Source organism: Urocitellus parryii, chromosome X (genome assembly GCF_045843805.1).
Source record: "Urocitellus parryii isolate mUroPar1 chromosome X, mUroPar1.hap1, whole genome shotgun sequence".
NCBI lineage: Eukaryota > Metazoa > Chordata > Mammalia > Rodentia > Sciuridae > Urocitellus > Urocitellus parryii.
Window position 1 is genome coordinate 19,793,979 of NC_135547.1, and position 22,829 is coordinate 19,816,807.

The following is a 22,829-nucleotide window of genomic DNA, read 5'->3' on the forward strand; positions in this document are numbered from 1 at the left end:
TTGCAAAAGGTATTTGTGTGTTCTAAGTCCTAAGAGCTCTCTTCTTCCAGCCAGTGGTCTGAGCTTTAGACCCCACAGATCCCAGATTGACTCCTAATTGCAATTACTGATCCAAAGTATTTATTCATGACTCAGTTCCTTTCCTGTGACTGTGTATGTCACACAGCTTAAGGCCCCTTTTATAATAAAATAAAACCACTAGCAGTAGGTGTGCTGCCTTGCCCCAACTCTGTTAATAGGAAGTATGAAATCTGTTTGTTTCAAAAGTTAAGTGAAAATGCTACATTTTCGCAACCAAACAGAGGGTACTTGTACATGATATCTTTTACAGTGCTCAGTTCCTTCAGTGGTAACAAATCTCAACATTGTCCCTTTATCCTCCCTTATGTATCCCCATAGGATAAATTAAATGTAATCTCCTCTTGGCCCATTTTGTGTTCTCTTCCTCTGGGACTGGTTAGCTCAGTCTGTTAGAGCTTGGTACTAATGAGACCATGTGGGCCTGTTAGGTTTACTGTTCATGGTCAAAGTCTAAGCTACAAGCCAGCTATCTCAAAATTGCTTACTGGTGATCACAAGTGAGATGAAGGCTGGGAATTTGAAGGGCTCTATGAAAATCTTTCTCCCTGAAGGAGGATAAAAAAAACATAAACAAATAAAGCCAATGCTTGATAATCTAATCTATAAGGAATAATTTTTTTCCCTTATCAAAACAATCCTCTTGCATAAGTGCACATGGTTTAGCAGTTGTCACTGAGAGGGCCACCAGGAGACCTCATGTAAAAACCTGTGGTTGCCCCACCATTTGATAATCTTAAAAGTAGTTCCTCTAATATTCTTAAATTGCTTTTATAGGCTTTAAGTATCTATTCAATATTAATTTGCTTTTGAGAAAAAAGAAAAAGAAGGTTTATTGCTTTGCTAGCAAAGGAGAAGTACAGGGGACTCCTGTCCCAGAGGTTGTGATTCTGCTCATCAAGGAGAGCAGTGGGCTTTTAAAGAGGTGATTCAAAGGCCGCATTCTATGTGTTCTCTGTTGGAGTTGTGACACACTTGTTAATTTGGGAGATAGTCATTTCTGAGATCTTCTGGTGCCATCCCCAAAGTCAGAATTACTTGGTTCCTGTGGTGGGTGTGTGTTCAAGGACAGATAACTCTGCCTGGGATGGAGAAGAAAGGTAATCCTGTTTCTACTGAGATTGGGGAGGGGAAGAGGTTAGGGAGGAGCAGGGAGAGAGGAAGAGAAACAAACAGATTCTTTTAAAAATAAGTCACAGTGGCAGAGCAGCAAGTGTTATATTTAAGGCATAAAGTGGACACTTGTATATTTCCCCACTGTAAATTTCTACATTCCGTTTTTTTTTTGGTAAAAAGGGTGATAACATCTCCAACCTGCTTCCTGCTGAGAGGGCAAATTTGGGGGAAGCGACCTGAAGTCCTTGTTCTCTATCAGGTGGGGTGCAGATAGGCATTCAGCATCAGAGCAGTCCAGAGGTCCACAGTGGCAGATGGAAGGTGACTGGACAAAGCACACGTAGGGCAGGGATCATGCTAAGCCAACAATAAACAAAATAACAAAGAATTACTTTTTTTGTAAACAATTAGCACAAAGCAATTAGTATTTCAGTCAGGCTCTAAAAACAATGAGGAAAGTAACTCATAATCATACCAGTGAAAAACAGATCAAGTTTATCAATATAGGAGGTTAGGAAGATTCATAGGTCTGTGAGATCAGGCTCAAATTGACTCAGGACAAATTTGCAACACTAGAGTTCTTTGTGATCTTTATTATTAAGCATTTCCACACAAGAACCCTTACTTTTATAGCCTCCAGCTTTACTTACCTTTGTTAGGGCTGACATAAGTGTACATCTTGTTACATTTAAAGAAAACTATTGTTTTTTCCTTTTTAATGTCCGTGTAGGACTGTGCATAGGCTATACTCTCCTGCTGGGTGTTTAAGACTAAATTGAACAAAACTGACATTGTTAGTATCTACTGTTAAGAGTCACCTGAGATTCCTCAGAGATCACTCTTGGGGATGTGTGCAAAGCCTCTGGCTCCTTTAGCTTTCCTCTACAAGTGGTGCCATCTGCTTGGATGGGTGAAGGTGTTGCTGACCATATGTGGCTTCTTTTAGAAGCATCAGGGACATTTCCATCTCCAATGGCCCTCCTTTTTGCAGAATGTGCACTGGTTGGCTTCCTGTTCTCTAGGGTCCTCTTGGTTCCTCTGATTGGCACATTGGGTGACTCACCAGAGTTGTAGGTCCCATTGTTTTCTGGGTCCTGGCTAACCATAGAGGGCAAGAGCCAAATTATTGGCTATTTTTTCCTTGGCCCTTTTACTTCCTTGACTTTAGTCTCCAAGTTTTTAATTTAATCATTCAGCAGGACAGTTTCATCAGTGTTAAAGTAGGAATAATGGGTCATGACTTCAATATCTATAATTTTACAGTTATCCCTTCCATAGTTAACAATAATGTAATGTATATTTCAGAATAGCTACTAGAATTCTTCCCACAAATAAATGATGTTTGAGATGATGGATATATTAACTAGCCTGATTTGATTATTGCATAATGTATAAATGTGCATAAATATATACACATAATACACAAATATATACATGTCACTGCATAACATATACATATATGTATGTGTGAATGTATTATAAAATACCTCATACTTTTCATACTGTTTGATCTAACATTTCCCATCTTTAAAAAAAAATTATTTAGGAGTGGCCATCTGCCTGAAGTATACCTCAGGAAAGAGAGAGAAGCTAATGTACATTCCATCACTTTGACACTGCTTTTGAAAGTACTTTTGTTTTATTTTGTTTCTGTTTTTCTTGTTATGCACTGTGATGTTCAAATTGGACTTCATTTTGTTACCCCCAAATTAATCTCAATATAGTTACAATATATTAGGAATCACTTTTCATTCAATTCAGTGTATATTTATTGAGCATACACTCTATACCAGACATTAAATGGATAGGAGGTGGAAAAAAATAATGAACACAAAATAGGCTGTACCATCTACAAATTTATGATCTAATAGTAATGAGGTATTGAATTAGTATTTTTGTGGACCTCTTAATTTCTTATTTGTACCTGTTGTTCCATATTCTTAGAGCTATGGGCTTTTCTTTATTCCATAATAGACCTATCTTTCAAATAGCCATGTATAATTTTGTGGTAGTTTTTGTTGTTTTGATGATGATGGTGTTGGTCCAACCCTGATAATTTTAACTTATTCCTCCTATTTATCCTGGACTTGCATTGATATGTTTATAAATAATGTCCAGGTTTCCTGTGTGTTCCTTACTATAGTAAGTTCTTCCCATTTGCCCCCACAAAATCCACATTTTGTTTCACAGTCTTTGTTAACAAGCTAATATTTTATTATTTTTGGTGCTAGAGATGGAACCCAGGGGCTTTATGCATGTGAGGGGTGCACCCTACCACTAGCCTACAATTTGGTTAAAAATGCTATCAAGGTATGAGTGATACATCAAAAAAGCTGTACATATTTATTATGTACAATCTGATGAGCTTAGAGACAAGCATACACTTGTGAAATTACCACAATCCATGCCACAAATTTGATTTTTAAAGTAGTTTTCCTTTCCTACATGGTGGTCATTAACAAATCATTTTTAGATCAGGTCTGGTTTTCTCCTCAAAACAGTCAAATTTGCTTTGCTTATAAGGTCTCATAACTTCCTCCTGAGGAAGAAGTCATTTGCCCTCTTCCTATGCTGATCTGTTTTTAGGTACTCAATTATAATCCCAAGTATTCTATTGTAGCTTTTCCTTCCACCAAATAAGGGTAGATCAGAACCATGGTTTGTACTCTTTTTTATGCTGTTCTTCTCACCTCTTATACCCACAGTAATATATTTATATTTCATCTGTTTGCCTACATTTAATGCTTCCTCTTACTTGAAGACATCTGTGATTATTAAAGTCAGAAGAGCTAGTTCTAAGTGAGGACAATTATTTACTTTAGACCCTTGAACTTTTTTCTTATACTCTAGGACCACAATGACTTATTATTCATTAGCAAGTATGATTGGTACATAAACACCACTCTCAGTTTGCATCAGTTTATAAAGCTAACTCTCAATTATTGAGGGATCAGTTAACTAACCTGGAGGTTATGCGGGACTCTTGCAGCCAGCCTTTGGGATACTTCAGTCCTCATAGACCATCACTCAAAGAATATGGAAATTACCAAGTAAAAACTGTGGGGAAAAAAAAAGATTACTCAGTTGTGCTCCATGTGAAAAGTTGGAAAACTTTGATAGAAATTAAAGTTATGCATTTCAATATGCTTTAAAATTATCAAAGGATAAAAGTAAACCCAATGATGTTTAAAGAGTCTTGCTCCCTTTTATAATATATAAATGCTTGTGAATGAACAGTAAAACAAAGGTATTATGAGTGCTAGTAAAATTTAAGAGTGCTATTTTTCTGGTATTAAAATCAAGTCAAGAAATTGTTACCAAATGTTTATCCTTCCATAAAAGAAAATGTTTGGTCATCCACCTCTAGATAGGAGCTCAGAGAAGGAAGGCCCAATTATTCCATGGACTTCAGTCTAGGATGCCATTTAAGGGACTTAAAGTATTTTCCATTCATCCATCAGTAATTGTTTCTGATCTCAGATATTATTGAGGAAACTAAAAATAGATATATTCTGTTAGGAAGACACAAAGATCAATTCATCATAAATGCAGAATTTTCATATCTTTTAAAAAATATTTATTTTTTAGTTGGACACAATATCTTTATTTTTATTTATTTTTATGTGGTGCTGATGATCGAACCCAGGACCTTGCACGTGCTAGGCAAGCACTCTACGCTGAGCCACAACCCCAGCCCCCAGAATTTTTATATCTTTATACTAGCTTGAATATTAATGTTTTAAGTTATAAGTTAGTGTCCCTAATATGGGTGTTAACTAGACATGTTTTTTGGAGGCATAGTTTTTAAAATTTGTTTATTTTTAAAATTTTTAATTGACACATGATATTTGTACATATTTATGGGATACAGTACAATAATGCAATTTATGCCTAGAATTATAATGATGAAATCAGTGTAAATTAGCATTTCCTTATCTAACGTTTATCATTTCTTTCATTGAGAATCTTCAGACTCTTCTAGTTACTTTGACAAATATCATAAATTGTTGCAGACCATAGTTTCTCAGATTATTATATCAAGGAGATACCTGCACTTCCATGTTGACTGCAGCAGTATTCACAATAGCCAAGATATGGAATTAATCATGGTGTCCATCAACACATAAATGGATAAAGAAGCTTAATATTTCTCTGAATTGTTTTATAATTCAAGGGAGCTACAGAACACTTTAAGGCAAATATGCAGTGGCTCCTAAAGTTTTACCTTTATAGGATTCCAAGTACTTTTTTCCCATTGTCAATCACTGAGGAGTGATCTATATAGATCTATACAGTTGAAAACCTTATTTAGTGACTGCTTAAAAGAACATGCTCATGAATACCTTAATAGCAGCTTATAAAGCCAAACTTCTTCAACTTGTGGAATCTTGCCAAAGATATTAAATTTTTGCATCAGTGGATTTATGTATAATTGATGCTTTACTCCAGAAGTTGTAGTATTTTATATTTTGGAATCCTCTAGAACCAAATACAGTGAGCTTTTCTATAAATGGCTATATAGTAAATATTCTTTATGGGGAAAGAAGATATTGAATAGGTACCTATACGAAATGAGAGAGAACAAATATTTTTTATTACACAGGTCTAACTGATGAGTACAGCTTCATCTGTGGATAGGCACTAAAATAAGAATTTCATATAATTTTCATGTGCTACTAAATATTATTATTATTTTAATTTTTTCAACCATTTAAAACTATAGAAAAACAGGTTACTGGCCATACAAAAACAAGGGCAGACTATATTTGGCCCAGGGGTCCTAGCTTGTGGATCCTTACTCTAGAGCATTTAGCTGCTGCTGCTGCTGCTGCTGCTGCTGCTGGTTGTTGTTGTTGTTGTTGTTGTTCTTCTTCTTCTTCTTCTTCTTCTTCTTCTTCTTCTTCTTCTTCTGAAATTTTTTTAGTTGTAGATGGACATAATACCTTTATTTTATTTATTTATTTATTTTTATGGAGTGCTGAAGATCAAACCCAGTGCCTCACACACGTTAGGAAAGCCCACTACCACTGAGCCACAACCCCAGCCCCAGCATTTAGCTTCTTAATCAGTAAGTAATCCATAACTATGCACCAGGGGTGAGTATCTTGGGGGCCTTGAACTTCCTAAGGTCATGTGAAGTATTTTGTACACACATGAGTTTTTCTGTGGATAGGGTCTGCAGCTTTAATCTGACTCTTAGAGAAGTCCAAGACTAGAAAAGGATTAGAAGCCACTGTACTGAAGACATTTCATTAATTTTTAGGAGGCATTTCCTAAGTGCCTCATAGTTCCTAGGTACAGTGGTAGGCACCAGGAATTCACAGGGATTCCTATCATAGGAGGTGATATGCAACAGATACTGAGGGTAAATACTTTTCATGTAATCTTATTCATAAAGTCTGTTATCTCTGGCATTATTGTTGTTTTACAAGACTCAGAAAGATGAAAAACCTCTGGTTCTGGGAAAAGAAAAAAAAAACCTTTTCACATTTTCAAGTATTTAGTGAATAACTTAGGTTCAGATTTGAATATCTGAAATACATTTAAACTTCCAGATTAGTTTAGGCTTCAAAGAGAAATAAAATTCAATGTATTAAGAGCCTTTTTTCTTAGGACTGAGGGAGTAGAACTGTGGTAGAGCATGTGCTCAGCATGCACAAGGCCCTGGGTTCAATCCCCAGCCAAAAAAAAAAAAAAACCCAACCTTTTTTCTTTGAAATAGGATTAACCCACAGATAGATTCACTTTGCTCAACTGACATCAAGGGCTATGATATAGATAGAAGCAGGATTAAGTTGCTTACTAAAGCTGAGTATGTGAGTTTGCAGGCTGTTAGTCAAAGTTAAGCCCTTGAATGTTCAAATTCATGAAATGGAGTAGTTGCCCTGGGGCAGAGGTGGCTGTGAGAAAACAGAAATGTCTATTGGAAAATAAATAAGCAGCTGGGAGTTCCTGCCTCTGCCCCAGGGCTGTGAGTGGACAAACTTGCTTCTTCTCAATAAACAGTGTTATAGAAAGAAATTTATACCCAAGGAGGAAATGGTCATAAAAGCTTTGATACTAATTTTAAAATCTAAAGACAGCATAGTATAGTTCATGGTGAAATCTTTTAAAGATCTAAGAGTTTTCAGCAGCCCTCTTACACTTTGTTTATAGACATTATTTAAAGCTTTTTTTCCCATATGCTTGAAGCATGTAACAGACTTAAGTACGTTAAAATTATTCCAAAGATAATAGAAGTTAACCAGGAAAATTTCCCTGGTGAGTCACCCCCAAAAGGAAAGGAAAAAATAACAGAAGTTCAGAGCTACCATAAAAAGAAGGCATTGCTCATATGTACATTAGACTTGAATATTAAATGATCATTAATTAAATTAATATTGTTAATGATTAGTGTTTTTTTTTTAATCTGGGAAATTCATCCACCTCCCAATCTTTCAACAGTTTTAGTCCAATGGTTAATAGATATAATAATGGTCTTTTTCTAGTTTTGCAAAAGGCAAAAGCAAAAATTATCCAGGAAAATGGAATGGTGACTTCCGTGAGAAACTTACCACAAAAGTCCCAGAAAAAAATTAAAACAAATATAGTGTTTTTATCTTGAGATCCTTGCTGATTTTGATATAACCATGAATCATTTAGTGAAGTTTGCCTTGTTGCTGAAGCATGCTTGGGTGGCTGTTTCCAAAGGATTTCCTTCTCATGAAATAAAATAATGTCATATCAGCTAATTCCTAGAGTTTCACATCTCATTTGATGAGGCTACAGACTTTTACATCACCTGGACTTAGTTCGGCTGGGTCAGCCCTAAGATGTTTGTCCTCAAACCTTAAACCCTCTCCCCTGACTACTTCACCAACTTTTCTGGCACCTGGTGTCACCCTTTTCCTCTTAAGCTGTCAGCCACCATGCCTTCTTCACTCACCCCAGTGAGTCTTGCCAGTTCTTTGAGGCCAAATTCTTTCTGTCCTTCATAACATATCAAACAGTTAATTTGATAAATTCAACCAAGGCAGAGTGCTAATGGAGGCGTGCTTACATGTAAATTGAATGTGGCTTGTAACAGGAGCTTCTTGGAGAGTCTGTGCTGGTGAAAATTACAAGTCAGCACAGAGGTTGGGGCAGGGAATCTAGGTTGCCCCATCCAGGGTCTATGGCTTCCTAGTCTCCTGTATTTAGAGATGTTCCAATTAGTGTGACTTAGCAAGTCTAGGCACAGCTCGGCAATATATCAGCTTCTTTTTTTTTTTTTTTTTTTTTTTTTAGTGAAAGAAAAAGAAAGCAAGAAAGAACACATGTGATTAGTAATACATAATGAAGGGCTGGGGATGTAGTTCAATGGAAAAGTGCTTACCTAGCATGTGAGGGACCCTGGGTTCTATTCTCAGCACTGCCAAAAAAAAAAAAAAAGCAATACACAATGAGCAGCAGCAATTACACAATAACTACCTTACTGAGTCACTACTAGAAATACACTACATCTCATCAGATGTATTATTCACTCAATACAGTTCAAATATTTTTAAAACTCATCATTGATTATATCTGTCAGTCATTCACTATGCATTAAGTACTTTAGAGGAGACAAGAGAAATATCAAAGAAATTATGACTACATTGATAAGTAAAGAAGTTCGTGTGTGAAATGAACTGGAAAATAGCACAGTAAAGTGATAAATTATGTGGTTACAGATAATAAAGGCAATACACATATCAAGCTCTTTGAATCCAGGACTTTTAAAAATAAAAAAAAATCAGTAATAGCCTTTGCATTTCTAAGACTTTTCTTTATAAGTTGTGCTCTAGTTTGTATCCACCCAGTTATCTTATCTCTTCTTGTCTAACAAGGATCCTTATAGTATATTAGGGCCTCCTTTTGAACTATATTATCTGGCCCCCCTAGATAAACACAAGGCTGGGCAAGTCAAGATTCATTTGTGAAGTAGGACCTCTAGTTAAAGAATAAAAAAATATATATAATGACCATATCAATCTCATTTTAGGTAGATAGAAAAAATGGTTAAAGTACTTACTTTTAAAAAAAGTTGGTACTGGGAATTGATGCCCGGGGTGCTTTACTACTGAGTTATAACCCTAGCCCATTATTATTACTACTACTACTACTACTATTACTACTAGTACTACTACTACCACCTGGGATTAAACAGAGGGGTGCTTAACCACTGAGCCATATCCTCAGCACTTTTATTTATTTTGTTTTTGTTTTTAATTTGAGACAGGGTCTCACTAAATTTCTTAGGCCTTAATCTTGTGATACTCTTCCCTCAACCTCCTGAATCACTGGGATCACAGGCATGCAGCCAGCCAAGTATTCACTTTTCTAACCTGCTCTTTTCTTCATCAATTCTTTGCTATCTTCCAAGTCAGTAGACTAAGAAAAGAATCAAGGTCAGTGTTTGGTAATACAGGTGGAACCTATGGTATGAAGGGCAGCCTTAGAGCCAAGTAGTACTGATGGGTAAGAGGGAGAAGGGTGGAAAGAAGGGGGGTTTCAGGAGTACTCAAAGTCCACCTGCAGAGTACAAGCCTGTGTGAGGAGATAAGGGAGATTGTCTGTATATGTGCTGTCACTGGTGATGTGGTTTTTAAGTAAAAACAAAAGTACTGGAAAAAATACATTTGGAATGGGCTGGGGTTGTAGCTCAGTGGTAGAGCACTTGCCTTGCACACATGCGGCACTGGGTTAGATCCTCAGTACCACATAAAAATAAATAAATAAAATAAAGATATTGTGTCCATCTACAACTAAAAAAATATTTTAAAAAATACATTTGGAACAATGAGATTTAAGTTAGTTTATTCATGGCTTAAAATCATGAAGTTTGCTTGATCAGCTTATCAATAAATTTGTTGCTTGAAGAGATTTGTTGCTTTAAAAGAAACTCCCATATAGGCATTACCAGGAGATTAAAAATAAGCCAATCAGAATAGACAATGGTAAACATTGATATGGCTTAGGAAATTCTGATATTTCTGCAAGAATATCATACTGTGCGATAACAGGAAGAATCTGTTTACTTCTAACACTTCTATCCCCTCTTTTAAACATACAGGCTTCTTTTCCTGTGAATCCGTCCCTTGCGGCTAATCCTGCCATGGCTTTCAATCCTTATGTACCTCATCCTGGGATGGGCCTAGTTCCTGCAGAACTTTTACCAAATACGCCTGTTCTGATTTCTGGGAATCCACCTCTCGCGTTGCCAGGAGTTGCTGGTCCAAAACTGATGCGTTCAGATAAACTGGAGGTATTTGTGAAGAAATATATAAATACCTGTAAGGTGGATATTAATCTTATGTATAAAGTAACATTTTCAGAACCCAATGTGTTAAATATTTTAAATAAGTACACCCAAAGGTTTTTAGCCTATGGTATATAATCTCAGAAAAATGTTAAACATTTTATTGCTACGCTTATACCTTATTATTAAGTGCATTGATTCAGTGATACAGTTGGTCAAACAAAGTTTTAAGTGTACCTAGCCTAGACTATGCTATGGCATAGGAAGTCTGGGTGAGAATGCTCCTTATACTCAGGCTCCAGCTTTACAGAATGGAATTACTGTATTTGTTAATGATCCTCTACTTACTAGAATAGTAAACTGGAAAAACAAATTTAATCTAACTCTATGATTGTAAAATGTAAAGTCATATGAATGCAGAATGTACATGAGTCTCATAGTGTTTAAACCTTTTTTCTGTCTTAAGAATTGTGTACTATATCATTAATACCGCATAATACCTAAAGAATCAAAAAGTAGTTTTCAACAGCTTTTGGTTTACTGAAGTCCTTCCATTTTTCCTTAATTGTTGGGGTTTTTTTGTAAATTGAAATAAATGATTAGTTGATTTTGTAGAAAGTTAGCTCCATTGACAGCCCCTTAAATGCCTGATGATGTACTGCAATGGAATCTGATTGTACATGTAACTCAATCATGGTTCACAAGTTGGCCTTGGAAAACTACCAGTGTGTTGCTGTGTGATAAAGACTCATCTTGAATCTTAAAAAAACTAATTACACTTGAGGCTGTGTATTAACTGGAGGATTAAAATCGGTTTTCCATAATACTTTCAGATACAAGTTTAGGTCAGTGTAAGGAAAACAGAAAAACTTTCCTTTGTGGAGGATAGAATTTTTTCTAGAAATGCATTGTCTGTGTTTCCGTCCTATAGTGAATACGGCTTTTGATTAGCCTTCATCTTTTCAGATTTTCCTTAAGTAAATGACAAAATGTATATAATTATCCTTGCATGCATTGGCAAAGCAAATAAAAGCCAACCACCTTCCAGTCATCATACTGATTTGTGTGTGTGTGTCTGTGTCTGTGTTTTTGTGTTTTCTTCTTTAAGGTTTGCCGTGAATTTCAGCGTGGAAATTGTACCCGGGGGGAGAACGATTGCCGCTATGCTCACCCTACAGATGTTTCCATGATTGAAGTGAGCGATAATACTGTGACAATCTGCATGGATTACATCAAAGGTCGATGCTCCCGGGAGAAATGCAAGTACTTTCATCCTCCCGCACACTTGCAAGCCAAACTCAAGGCAGCTCATCACCAGATGAACCACTCGGCTGCCACGGCGATGGTAAGAGCAGACCAGCAGTTGCAGCCTCTCCATTTTGGGGTAAATGATTTATCAAATCAATTTGTCAAATATTCTATAACCATAATGTTGGATAGTCATGAGTGTATCTTAATATGAACAGTCAAGGTTATAAGCTAGATAAAAAAGGAACCTATTTATTCTACTTTATTTACTAAGATTTTCTAAAGGTAATTATTTAAAAGCTTTACTAATGATTTTAACCTACTGTGGCTCTTTCTCCCATTTTCAGAGAAAGGGCGAACTCTATAATTTAAGCAGTAAATTGTTTTTGAGTGCTTTTTATAGTCTAACTACCCTTAATATCCCAGAAAGGCGGAAAGTTGCTTCTGCTCTGTGAACCACTTTTGAGGGCACTTTGCCACTCACATCCTTAATGCTTTTCAGAACAGAGTACTTGAAAGATGGGATATTAAGTAGGTTCTAATTTCCTAAAGGTTAAGGTTACCTTTCCTTTCTGGAGGCCTGGTGTAGGCAAAGGAGAAGACAAAAGACAGAAGCCTGCTAAGGCTATGGGGAGATTTCCTCAGGACTAAGAGAGGCCTGGCTTTTGTATTGCCCTAGTAAGTCAGTTTTGGGGAAAATATAGTTCTACATAATAACACTGAAAGGTTCCTCAAGTATGTCTCAACTGTCAATTAAATGTGCCATTTGCTGTTTATTTCTTTGGACAACTGGAACTTTCCTCATGTAATAGGGTATAACAGCCCAAGATCTCAATACTCATCTGTTTTCAGAACTGAACACATTACTTCATGAAGGATCTGAGCACCAAAGTAGAACATACTTGCTTTTTTCTTTCTTTTTTTTTTTTTTTTGATCTGGATAACATCATCTGTTAAGGAATGTTTAAAAAATCTTCATCAAATATTTTTGTCTTAAATGCTTCTGAATGAGGGACTTTTAAGCTAGGAAAATAGCAAGGAATGCAGAATATAAGCCTTTATTTTTTTAAGAGATAGGATCTGGCATGATGCCCAGGCTGGCCCCTAACTCCTGGGCTCAAGTGATTCTCCTGCCTTAACCTCCAAAGTAGCTGGGACCATAAATCCTTCAGGTTTTTTGGTTTTTGCTTTTGTTTTGTTTTTTCATACCAGGGATTGAACCCTCATATGCTTTATCACTAAGCAATATCCCCAGCCCTTTGTTATATTTTATTTAGAGACAGAGTCTCACTGAATTGCTTTAGCCTCTAATTTGCTGAGGCTGGCTCTGAACTCGTGAACCTCCTGTCTCAGCATCCTGAGCCACGGAGATTACAGGTGTGTGCTACCATGCCCAGCAGTCCTTCAGTTTTTTATTATGTTAGAGTTACATAGAGTTAGGAAAGATGTGAGGCTATTAAAGGAGCAAGAATGCACAAACAGGATGAACAAAAAAAAAAAATGGTTTGCTTGCTCCGTTATGCATCTCTCCCCATGCTTGGACATGAGACCTTCATGTTTCTGCCCATTTCTGATGATCTGAGTATGTTTATAGAATGCAGGTTACATATGAGCATCAAATTTCCATCTGGAGAGCTAAGTATTATGTAGTATGCCCTCAACCGGTACTTGTGAATGTCAATATAAAATTCCTTCCTGAGTAACAGATCACAGCAGGATCTTAGTTGTAAAATCAATTTAGCCCATAAGAATTTCTTTAAGGTAAGACCAAATAAAAAGAGAGCTTTATGAAGATGTTTAATCTTTTTATAATTTTAAGGATTCAAAGTAGAAATGTTTTATAAAAGGGGAGTTTTTACCTTTTGCAGACTTATAGCTCAGGTTGACTTTGTTGAGAGCAATTTGCATACATTAAAAAAAAAAAAAACTTGGATGGACTGGGGCTGTGGCTCAGTGGTAGAGCTCTTGCCTAGCATGTGTGAGGTACTGGGTTCAATCCTTAGCACCACATAAAAATACATAAATAAAATAAAGGTATAATAAAGACTTGGAGGGTTGATAATTATTTCATCCACACTTAACTACAACTTTGGTAAGTTGGCAAGATTGTGATGAGGGCATTGAGGCCTTAGCCAGTGTTGATTATTGAGAAATACTTAATGGCAGTATAAGTACCAGCCAATCAGAACTGGGTGCTAACCTGTCAAGATAGACCCCAGCAATAAATCAACAGTACTTCCTTGCCAGGAACCATGAATCAAATGTCCATCTAGGCCTTTCCTCAATCTGTAGTTTACTGGGCAACACAAGTTTGATTCTGATGATCATACATGCTCCTAACTTTCTAAAGAAAGGGACACCCCCACCATACTAAACCAAGGGGAAATCTTTTAAATAACCTGTCCTACTCTATTGAAGTCTTCAGGTAATCCATTTTCCCTCAAAGGTGATAAAAGGCCTTCAAAATGATCAATTATGCTTTAAAGTTTATGATTTTAATCATGACTTTTGCCACGTCTTTCTCTCAGATCAGTTTGGAAATCTAAAGCTACTTGGTTTATTTCCATCTCACTTTTTTAGGAGATGGAAATAAACTAAGAAAAAGGCAGACCTGTCACACTCTGTGCACTGATAGCAGAGTCCCCCCCCCAAAAAAAAAGAAATAGCTTTAGGCCCTTGATAGCCACAGGAATAATAAGGTCATGGCATAACCCTTTTTGCAAAGCTAGTGACTCTGCACAGGTGTCAGTATCTCAATAAGAATTTGGAGCATACCTAATGGTTGTTGCTGGGGCATGTTTTTAAAGTAATGTGCAATTTGCTGAGGGAAAAAAATATAATGTTAAACTTCTTCAATGGATCTGGAGCAGGTCTGAGTACTATAAGCACAGTGGGATTTTGAAAGAAATGTAGACATGAAAGAAGGGTTTAAAAGGCTGATAGGTTTTAGAATTAATCCTTACAGGATTTTACAAAGCAAATGGTGCATAATAAAATGCACAGTGATCCTCTAAAAAACAGACCTGCATATATTTTGCTTAACTGTATATCATACCCAGGTGTGGTAGGTGGCAGGGGAGGAATGATTGACTTTCTTTTTCCTTACATGTGAGTTAGGAAACATACACTTCTGGGATTTGAACCTGAGGTCTTTGTATTAATTAGATTTTGTTTTGTAGGTCTCGGTATCAGACTCCAATCTAACAGCATCTGTTTTATCATCTGTATGCCTCGTATCTCCTAGATCCATATTGGAATTTTAACTGGCAGGATTTTCTTTGCTGCCATACCTGTTGCTTCTGCTAATCTCATTTTTACAGATTAATAGATGAGCATTTCTATGATGCTAATTGTAAATGTATTTGCTGTAATAGTTTTCTGTTGCATCCTGTTCAAATGACATCTCAATTAGGGATGTTGAAAAGCTTTTATTTTTTCCCTGGTATTTTTATCTTGTGTTTTGGCCTAACTGCTTATTCAGTGAACTACTTCATCTCTGCAGTTGGTTACCTTGCTGTGCAGCTGCTGCTTATTGAATGTCTTGCTCAATGGATACCTTTGCAGAGAATTCCCAGCCATTCATTATATAACTACTGCTTGTTTGATTTGACTATATTTTTTACTCACTCTGTTACTTGTGATTAACCCATCCCTCCCCCACAGGCCCTGCAGCCTGGTGCACTTCAACTGATACCAAAGAGAACGGCCATTGAAAAGCCCAACGGTGCCACCCCGGTCTTTAATCCAAATGTTTTCCACTGCCAACAGACTCTGGCTAACATGCAGCTCCCACAGCCGGCATTTATCCCAACAGGTGAGAACACAGCGCTGGGCACCTCGAGTTTAGTGATATTGTGAATATATATGATGCAAAGCAACTTTCAAAGGGCTTTCATGGGAGAAATATCCACATGCATTTTGACTGATTAGAAATAAAACAAGGCAATTATGCTTGATCTGTTAATACTTGTCAAACAACCTGTTTTTCTATGATTCTGAAAATTAATGGTTTGAAATCAAAGTAGGAGAAAGTCTTAACTTTTTTTTTTTTTTTTTTTTTTTTTTTTTTGCTTCTTGTGATTGATTTGCTTGGTTTGATCTCAACTAATTCCTTGACTCTTAGGTATCACTTTCACAGACAGCAGGCTGCTACCCCCCAAAATAAAATAAAATAGAAAATAATTCCAGCATCAGCATTACAAAACGCTGTAGTCCATAGATTGTGATATACCAAAGGCAGTTATTTTAAAACTACCCTTAAATTTACATGAAGTATAGTATGGCACAGTATAGTATATATAAAATAAGAAGTTTTAGCTTCTAACTCCTGAACAAGTTAATATGAAAACATAGCAGTTTGTTACACTTTCTGATACTTTGTAGCATATTTTGTATTACTTCCTACATTCATCTATATTTAATAGTATAACAGTTTTGAGCCTAATTGAGGAGAAAATTTAAAGCCAGAATTTCATTCAAATAAATATCATATATGCAGAAAATAATTTTCTTCCAGTGGTTTTTACTTTAAGAGTAAGCATATGGTGCCTTAGGAATAAATTGAAAATACTAACCACTGAAAATAAAAATAAACTTTTTTCCCCCAGAATCCTAAATGTCCAACTTTGGAAACTATTATTAAAAGAAAATAATATCTGCTTTAAAATTCTATTTAGAAAGCCTTGTTAATTCTGAAAACATGAAGAACATGTAGAATATATACTACAACTTGGAAAAAACAGTTAATTAATAAATCAATCTGTTAATTAATTGTTTTAAAACCAATCTTTCATTACAGACCATGGACTTCTTCATGATACCATTTAAGTTACACACATTTATATAAATAGTTTCTGAGGAGGAAAAATTGAATTCTTTAGTATATTTTTACATCACTTTATAAAAAGTAACTACTGATATCTAATGGTTTTAGACTTTTCCCCAAAACCTAAGAAAAAATATGCAATGTCCACAAAGTAAAAAAGAGAACCATTGTGGGTTGAGGTAACTTTATTTCTGGTGGTTTTTCCCTTCAAGATTTTTAGTCATTTGCTAGGCATGGTAGTACATGCCTGTAGTCCCAATGGTTTGGGAGGTTTAGGCAGGAGGATCACGAGTTCAAAGCCAGCCTCAACAACTTGGTGAGGCCCTAAGCAATTCAGTAAGACCCTATCTCTAAATAAAATATTAAAAAGGGGCTGGGGATATAGCTCAATGGTCAAGTGCCTCTGTTTTTAACCCCTAGTATCCCCCAATAAAAGATTTTTAGTCATTTCCTACCCATTAGATCTCTCCAGTTTGGCTGCTTCCATTTGTATTTTAGAATGAGTTGCATAGTTCAGGAGTATTAGCCAAGGTGGTTGAATGTGGAAAAATATACATTGTTCACTCTACATTTCCTTTTACATTTCCTTAATCTGTTGCTTTGTTTAGAAGTTAGACTTCTTTTTTTTTTTTGCCAGTTTTGGCCAGTATAAAATCTAGATTTACATGCAAAAAATGTGAGAAAATTTCCCTTTCCTTTAATCAATAGCAAAATGAAAAAACTCTCTGGCTGAGGTTCCTTTCTTGAGGGAAATAATCTTGTCATATGTTCATAATGAAGTCCTCAATTTCAATGAGATGGAGGAGGCAGTGTTAATAGTTTAATGCTCTAAATAGGAAAATAGGCACCAGATACAGATACCAAAGCATGTTTTGAAAAGACTATGTGTAACAAATGAAATTTTTATGATAAAAATTACTTATTACATATTTGCCCAGAATAAATATATAATTTAAAAGAGATAATTTCTTTACAGAAAAATTAAAGTTCATTTTTTAACCTAAGAATTCAAGAATTACTTTGATTAACTGGGTTTGTCATCTTAATGCTAATCTGTAATTATAAGCATGAAGGATTACTGGATTTGCATGTGCTGATTAATTGATATTTCAAATAAAGTATCTTTCTAGTTAAAAATTCATTTCCATCTGTAAAGCCTTAATAATGAAATCTCTCTTTTCTTTACTTTCCACGCTTTTCTGCATGGTGTACAGGGCCAATACTGTGCATGGCACCCGCTTCAAGTTTTGGTAGGTTTTGTACAAAAATTCTCAACTTTTTCTAATCTAAAAATATGTTATTCTACTGTGATTATGAAAGAGATGAGTGACAGAATGATATGATTGGTCATTTTCTGAGTATTTAACATTTACTATGGTGCTTTGTGGAACTAAAATAATCCTATTTTGTCAAGTCCTAGGTAGTTGCCACTGTGGCCAAATACTGACCCTGCCATTTTTCTATTTCCATCCCCCAAATAATAACAACTGACATGTTTCTTTTCCTAGAGAAACTGGGCAATTTAAATATAGTAGAATGGTACACTTAAAAAAAGAGGGGGGGGCTGGGGATATAGCTCAGTGGGTAGAGTGCTTGCCTCACATTCAGAAGGCCCAGTGTTCAATCCCCAGCACTATGAGAGAGAGAGAGAGAGAGAGAGAGAAATTGGGCAAATATATATATATATATATATATATATATATATATATATATATATAATTTTGAAAGTGTAAAATATTTCAAATGTTTAAAGTACAATGAAACAGTTCCTCCCCTAAAAGTTTATCCAGATGACCTAAGCCATTCAGTACTCTGATGTTAAGAAAGAATGACCTAAGCAAAACATTCTTCAGTGTTCTGTGCTGAAATCTGTAGTGTTCTAGGATGAAGTGCTATCTGCACAGAAACTAGACACAGCAGAATCATTTTAAAAATGACTCTTTGGCAGTTATGACATTTTTAGCAATCAGTTACGTACAGATCCTTTAGTTAGCCACTAGCCACCAACACAACCTGCTAGCCATCTCCAAGCCATTTTACCCATCACAAATACTGAAAAGAATGAGAAAACAACTGGGGAGTTTACAGGTCCTAAACTCCTCATAGGAAGCAGGAACAGATCAGGAGAAAATAGCTTTTTTCAATGCAGGGAGGAAAGTCCCACCCTTTACAAACCCACAATCTCATATGAACCCAATTCCTCCCATCCTTTTTGAGAGTTTGCAACAACTTGACATTCATCCCATTAGTGGAGTAGAGTAGTTACAGTCTCCAAAGGCACTAACAGGCTTATGCAGATAAAATAAAAAGGTCAAGATGATGGCCGCATAGAAACAGCACTCACTACATAGTAAGTTCTGACCCCTGACAACAGGAGTGAGGCCTCTGTTATTGAGGGATTAGCTTGCCCTGTAGGAATTAACAACATGTCCATTGATACTAACTGGAACATTCTATGCATACAGTTAGAAGAACAGACTTCTTCAAGTTTGAGATATGTGTCTCTGTGTTGACATTTGGTGACCTGTTTCTTGGGGATGTTTCCCTGTCCTTTTACTTTCAGAGCTCTGCTTAGGAATGCAAATTGCATGCTTTAGTGCTGCTGCTTCCTGTGTAGTTGCTGTGCTTCCAAAGGGGAAATAAGATTGTTTTTCAAATCAGCATGTGAGATAATAAAGGGATAACTGTAGGTAATAGGTAGCTGGAGTTGAGTGGAAGGGATAAGTATGGAGTTTCTGTTAATAGCCATTTGGGATAACTTTTTGGTTTCTATAACATTACATGTGGCCATTCACTTTCTCAGTAGGCTTTCAGAAAGTCTGAATTCAATTAATATAGACACAATAAGTTATCGTATACCTGCCAATCACACATCAATTTCCTGCTTGACTTTCCAAAGTAAAATGGAAATCAGAAAAACATAGAAAACTTTCAGAAAAAAAAAAAACTAGAGAAGGCAAAAAAAAAAAATCCTGAAAAAGATTTTACAGTTGCTAGCCATTGTAGCACTAATACTGATTTTACAGTTGCTAGCCATTGTAGCACTAATACTGGTTGTGAAGACAAAATTTACTATGAAGGACTCCATGTATATGTTTGATAAATAGCCAAAGTTTCCAAGGAACTTGTCAGAGGTGTACCTAAAAATCTGCACAAATAGTCCACTGAAGTCTTGATATCTGCTCCCCTACTACATACCCACCAATTAAACTACATTTTTTTATTTGCAGGCAGATCAGGTAAGTATACATAAAACTGCCCCTTTGCACTTGCAAATCCAATGGCAGTAATTCATGTCCATAAAAGTCAGTGAATTCAAACACAAATCCACAATTCCCTAATCTCCTTTAAAATATGCAACCAGTTACTCGTCTGCTTAACTAGCTTCAGATAGATAGCCTGGTAGTATTAGGTATTTTTTCATATACATTCATTATAACCCTTTTTGAAAATTTGACCTATTGAGTCAACTACAATACAATACTGCTCAAAAACTTACTAAATGTTGAGAATGGTTCCTTTTTCCTTAATAGTAACTATAATTGGATTTCCCCTTTTCTCTTTTTAAATTTCCCTCCTCCCATGCCGTGTTGCTTTGCACTGACTGTGATTGCATGTTGCACCCTGGTGTTTCCATCATGATGATGTCACTTGGCTTGTTGCTGTGATACCTACCACACCCCATTCCATCGAATGTCATCATTGCATAAATGCTCCGCCCTCCTGTGTGTCGCTTCCATGGTTTCCTACTGAAAGTGCCCATGATGCACGGTGCTACACCTACCGGTGTGTCTGCCTCAACAACACCTGCAACCAGCGTTCCCTACGCTGCAACAACTACAGGCAATCAGGTTTGGCCATTTATTTCACCTGTTCAGACCTAGAAAACTACAATATGTTGGGAAGGCACAGTGTATGCTTTTTGGATTGGTGAGAGACACTGGTCCATGTATTTGCATGTTTCTTAAGCAATTGTCACATTTACAAATTTTACTTTTCTATACATTCTAAGATGCTGTATATACTTTGCCATTCATCCCAAGGGTGATTGGTGGGATTCTATTCATTTTTAATCAGTGAACAGATGTCATTCTTGATATTCTATAACTAATTTTTTGCTACCATACCAATCCTGAAATGTATATACTGTACTATTTCATAAATGCTTTCTCATTGGTCAAAATGAGAATTGATTTTCCTGTCATTTTTTTTTATTATTGTGCTTGAACTTGGACTTAGTACAATCATTGCTTTTACTTTCAGATACATTGGAAAGAAAGCAAGGCATCACATTTCTTTCCAAGGCACAGATCTATCCTTATCATTACCCAATGATTACATCAGACATTCCATCTCATACAAACATTAGATGTGCTTTTGTTGTTTTGATTTTCATTTTCTTTAGGTATTTTTCTGACAGAGTCACTGGCAAATTAGTAGTATTTGGGGAGTCTTGAAATTTAAGATGGTTACATATGTATGAATACAGCACAATGAATCTCCATATTATGTACATCCACAAGACTGGGCTCCTAATTAAAATAAGACATACTCCATGTTTGTATAAATATGTCAAGATTGACTCTACTGCCATTTATAGCTAAAAAGAACTAAAAAATGAAAAAATAAAAATATGATAATTATTGAATAATGCTGTTCTGCCATAGCCAAGTGTTAACCATGCCCACAGACTAAAAATTCCTCTGCTACTTAAATTACAAGCATGATCACCATGAAACACACAGAGCATTAATTAATTATGGAGCAAACCACATTCTAATCTGTGCTTTGCTATTAGTGGAAATAGTTAATATGTCTAAAGTTTAAAAATTATATCTAAGGTTTTCTGTGAAATTGATTATCATCATTGATTACCATGTCCAAGCAGTGAACAAAAGAAACAGAATTCTCTCAAGAAATCATTTTAATCTAAAATCTTTTTTACTACTGTAGATACCCCAGTTATCAATAGATGAACTGAATAGCAGCATGTTTGTTTCACAGATGTAGAAGTTACCAGTAGAACAGTAAGTTTCTTTAAGTATTAATATAAATAATATTTTTAGGTTTTATCTTTTTATTTACACAATGTATTTGCTACAGCTTTGCTAAATATTTTCATTGAAATATCACTTATGACTTAGATCTTGATGTATACATTCTAAATTTTCCAAATTGAAATGAGAAAGCAAAATGCAATTTTAATATGGAAATGACAGCTGATAACTGGGAAATACAACTTACAAATTCTGCAATGGTTGCCTGTTTTTAAAGAAGTGTGATTTGTTAGCCAAAGATATAGGTTGCTTTTGAACTCTAATTCCTAAACATTTTTATAGCTTTATTTTTTTATTGAAGTAAAAAAGTAGAGCCAGGGATGTAGCCCAGTGGTAGAGTGTGTGCCTAATGTGTGAAGCCCTGGGTTCAATTCCCAGCACTCCCCCCAAAAGTAATATTTGTTAGGATTTAACTGAGATGATTATCTTAAAGACAGTGTCATGCTTCTCAGATGACATTGTGGAAAATAGTGCATTTACAGTCAGCTGCCTTATGTTGTTTCCCACATAAGTCACCCAGAATTGCTCCAGCTGTTTCGAGTTATGAGTAGCATAATCAAGTGATTTAATCATTACTTTCATTGAAATCATGTTATTTTAAAATTCTTTTGCTCTTGGATTTTTCCCCTATGCCCTTGATCTCCTCTTTGCCTAGTATGGAGCCCATGGTAGCACATACTTTGAGCAATTATGCACCTGAACCTGTGTCTTTTGAAGCCACTTAAGAGAGCTAGGTATATTAATTCTAGGGACTTATTAAATAAGTGTACCAACTCTGAATTACATACATTAGTCATTGAAAATTTGAAGTTCTCACAGCCACATTGTCATTTGAAGGAGGCAGCAGTTATGTTCCCAGCTAATCCTTCTGTGCTGCTGAGGATACACAGGCCACCAACTCTGTTTTGAACAGAGCTGATTGCCAGATGTACAGCAGATAAACAAGTCCTTTTCATCATAAGGACTGTTTTTTAAAAAAGACACTTCTGAATCCATGGGATAACAGAAGGAAGCATAAATGGTAATAGTTTTCAGGGATGTTTTTGGGATAGTGGCAACTTGGGCAAAGCACCATACATGAGAATGTAGATTTTTGCCAACACCTTGCTCCCTTTTCAATGGCTATGCATGTCAAGGTAAACAAAAGTCATAATTATAATTAACTTTCTAACAAAATACACTTAAGAAGAATGATTCTTTTTACTTGTTTCCTTTGGAAAATGTAGAGGCATTCGATATGTAAGAA

General features: G+C 35.8%; 1 protein-coding gene across 2 annotated transcripts in view; it reads left to right on the top strand.

Moving 5' to 3' along the window:
• Mbnl3 (muscleblind like splicing regulator 3) overlaps nucleotides 1-21,536 on the top strand; it is a 60,234-nt gene extending 38,698 nt beyond the window's left edge. Inside the window, exons 3-8 of one of the 2 annotated variants that reach the window (XM_077793773.1) lie at nucleotides 10,268-10,459; nucleotides 11,562-11,798; nucleotides 15,365-15,515; nucleotides 17,741-17,776; nucleotides 20,283-20,377; nucleotides 21,480-21,536. In XM_077793773.1, the coding sequence (XP_077649899.1) occupies nucleotides 10,268-10,459; nucleotides 11,562-11,798; nucleotides 15,365-15,515; nucleotides 17,741-17,776; nucleotides 20,283-20,377; nucleotides 21,480-21,536 (768 nt within the window). The remainder of the gene's footprint in view (nucleotides 1-10,267; nucleotides 10,460-11,561; nucleotides 11,799-15,364; nucleotides 15,516-17,740; nucleotides 17,777-20,282; nucleotides 20,378-21,479) is intronic. The other variant, XM_026415166.2, reaches the window with a different exon arrangement.
• Nucleotides 21,537-22,829: the final 1,293 nt, after the last annotated feature.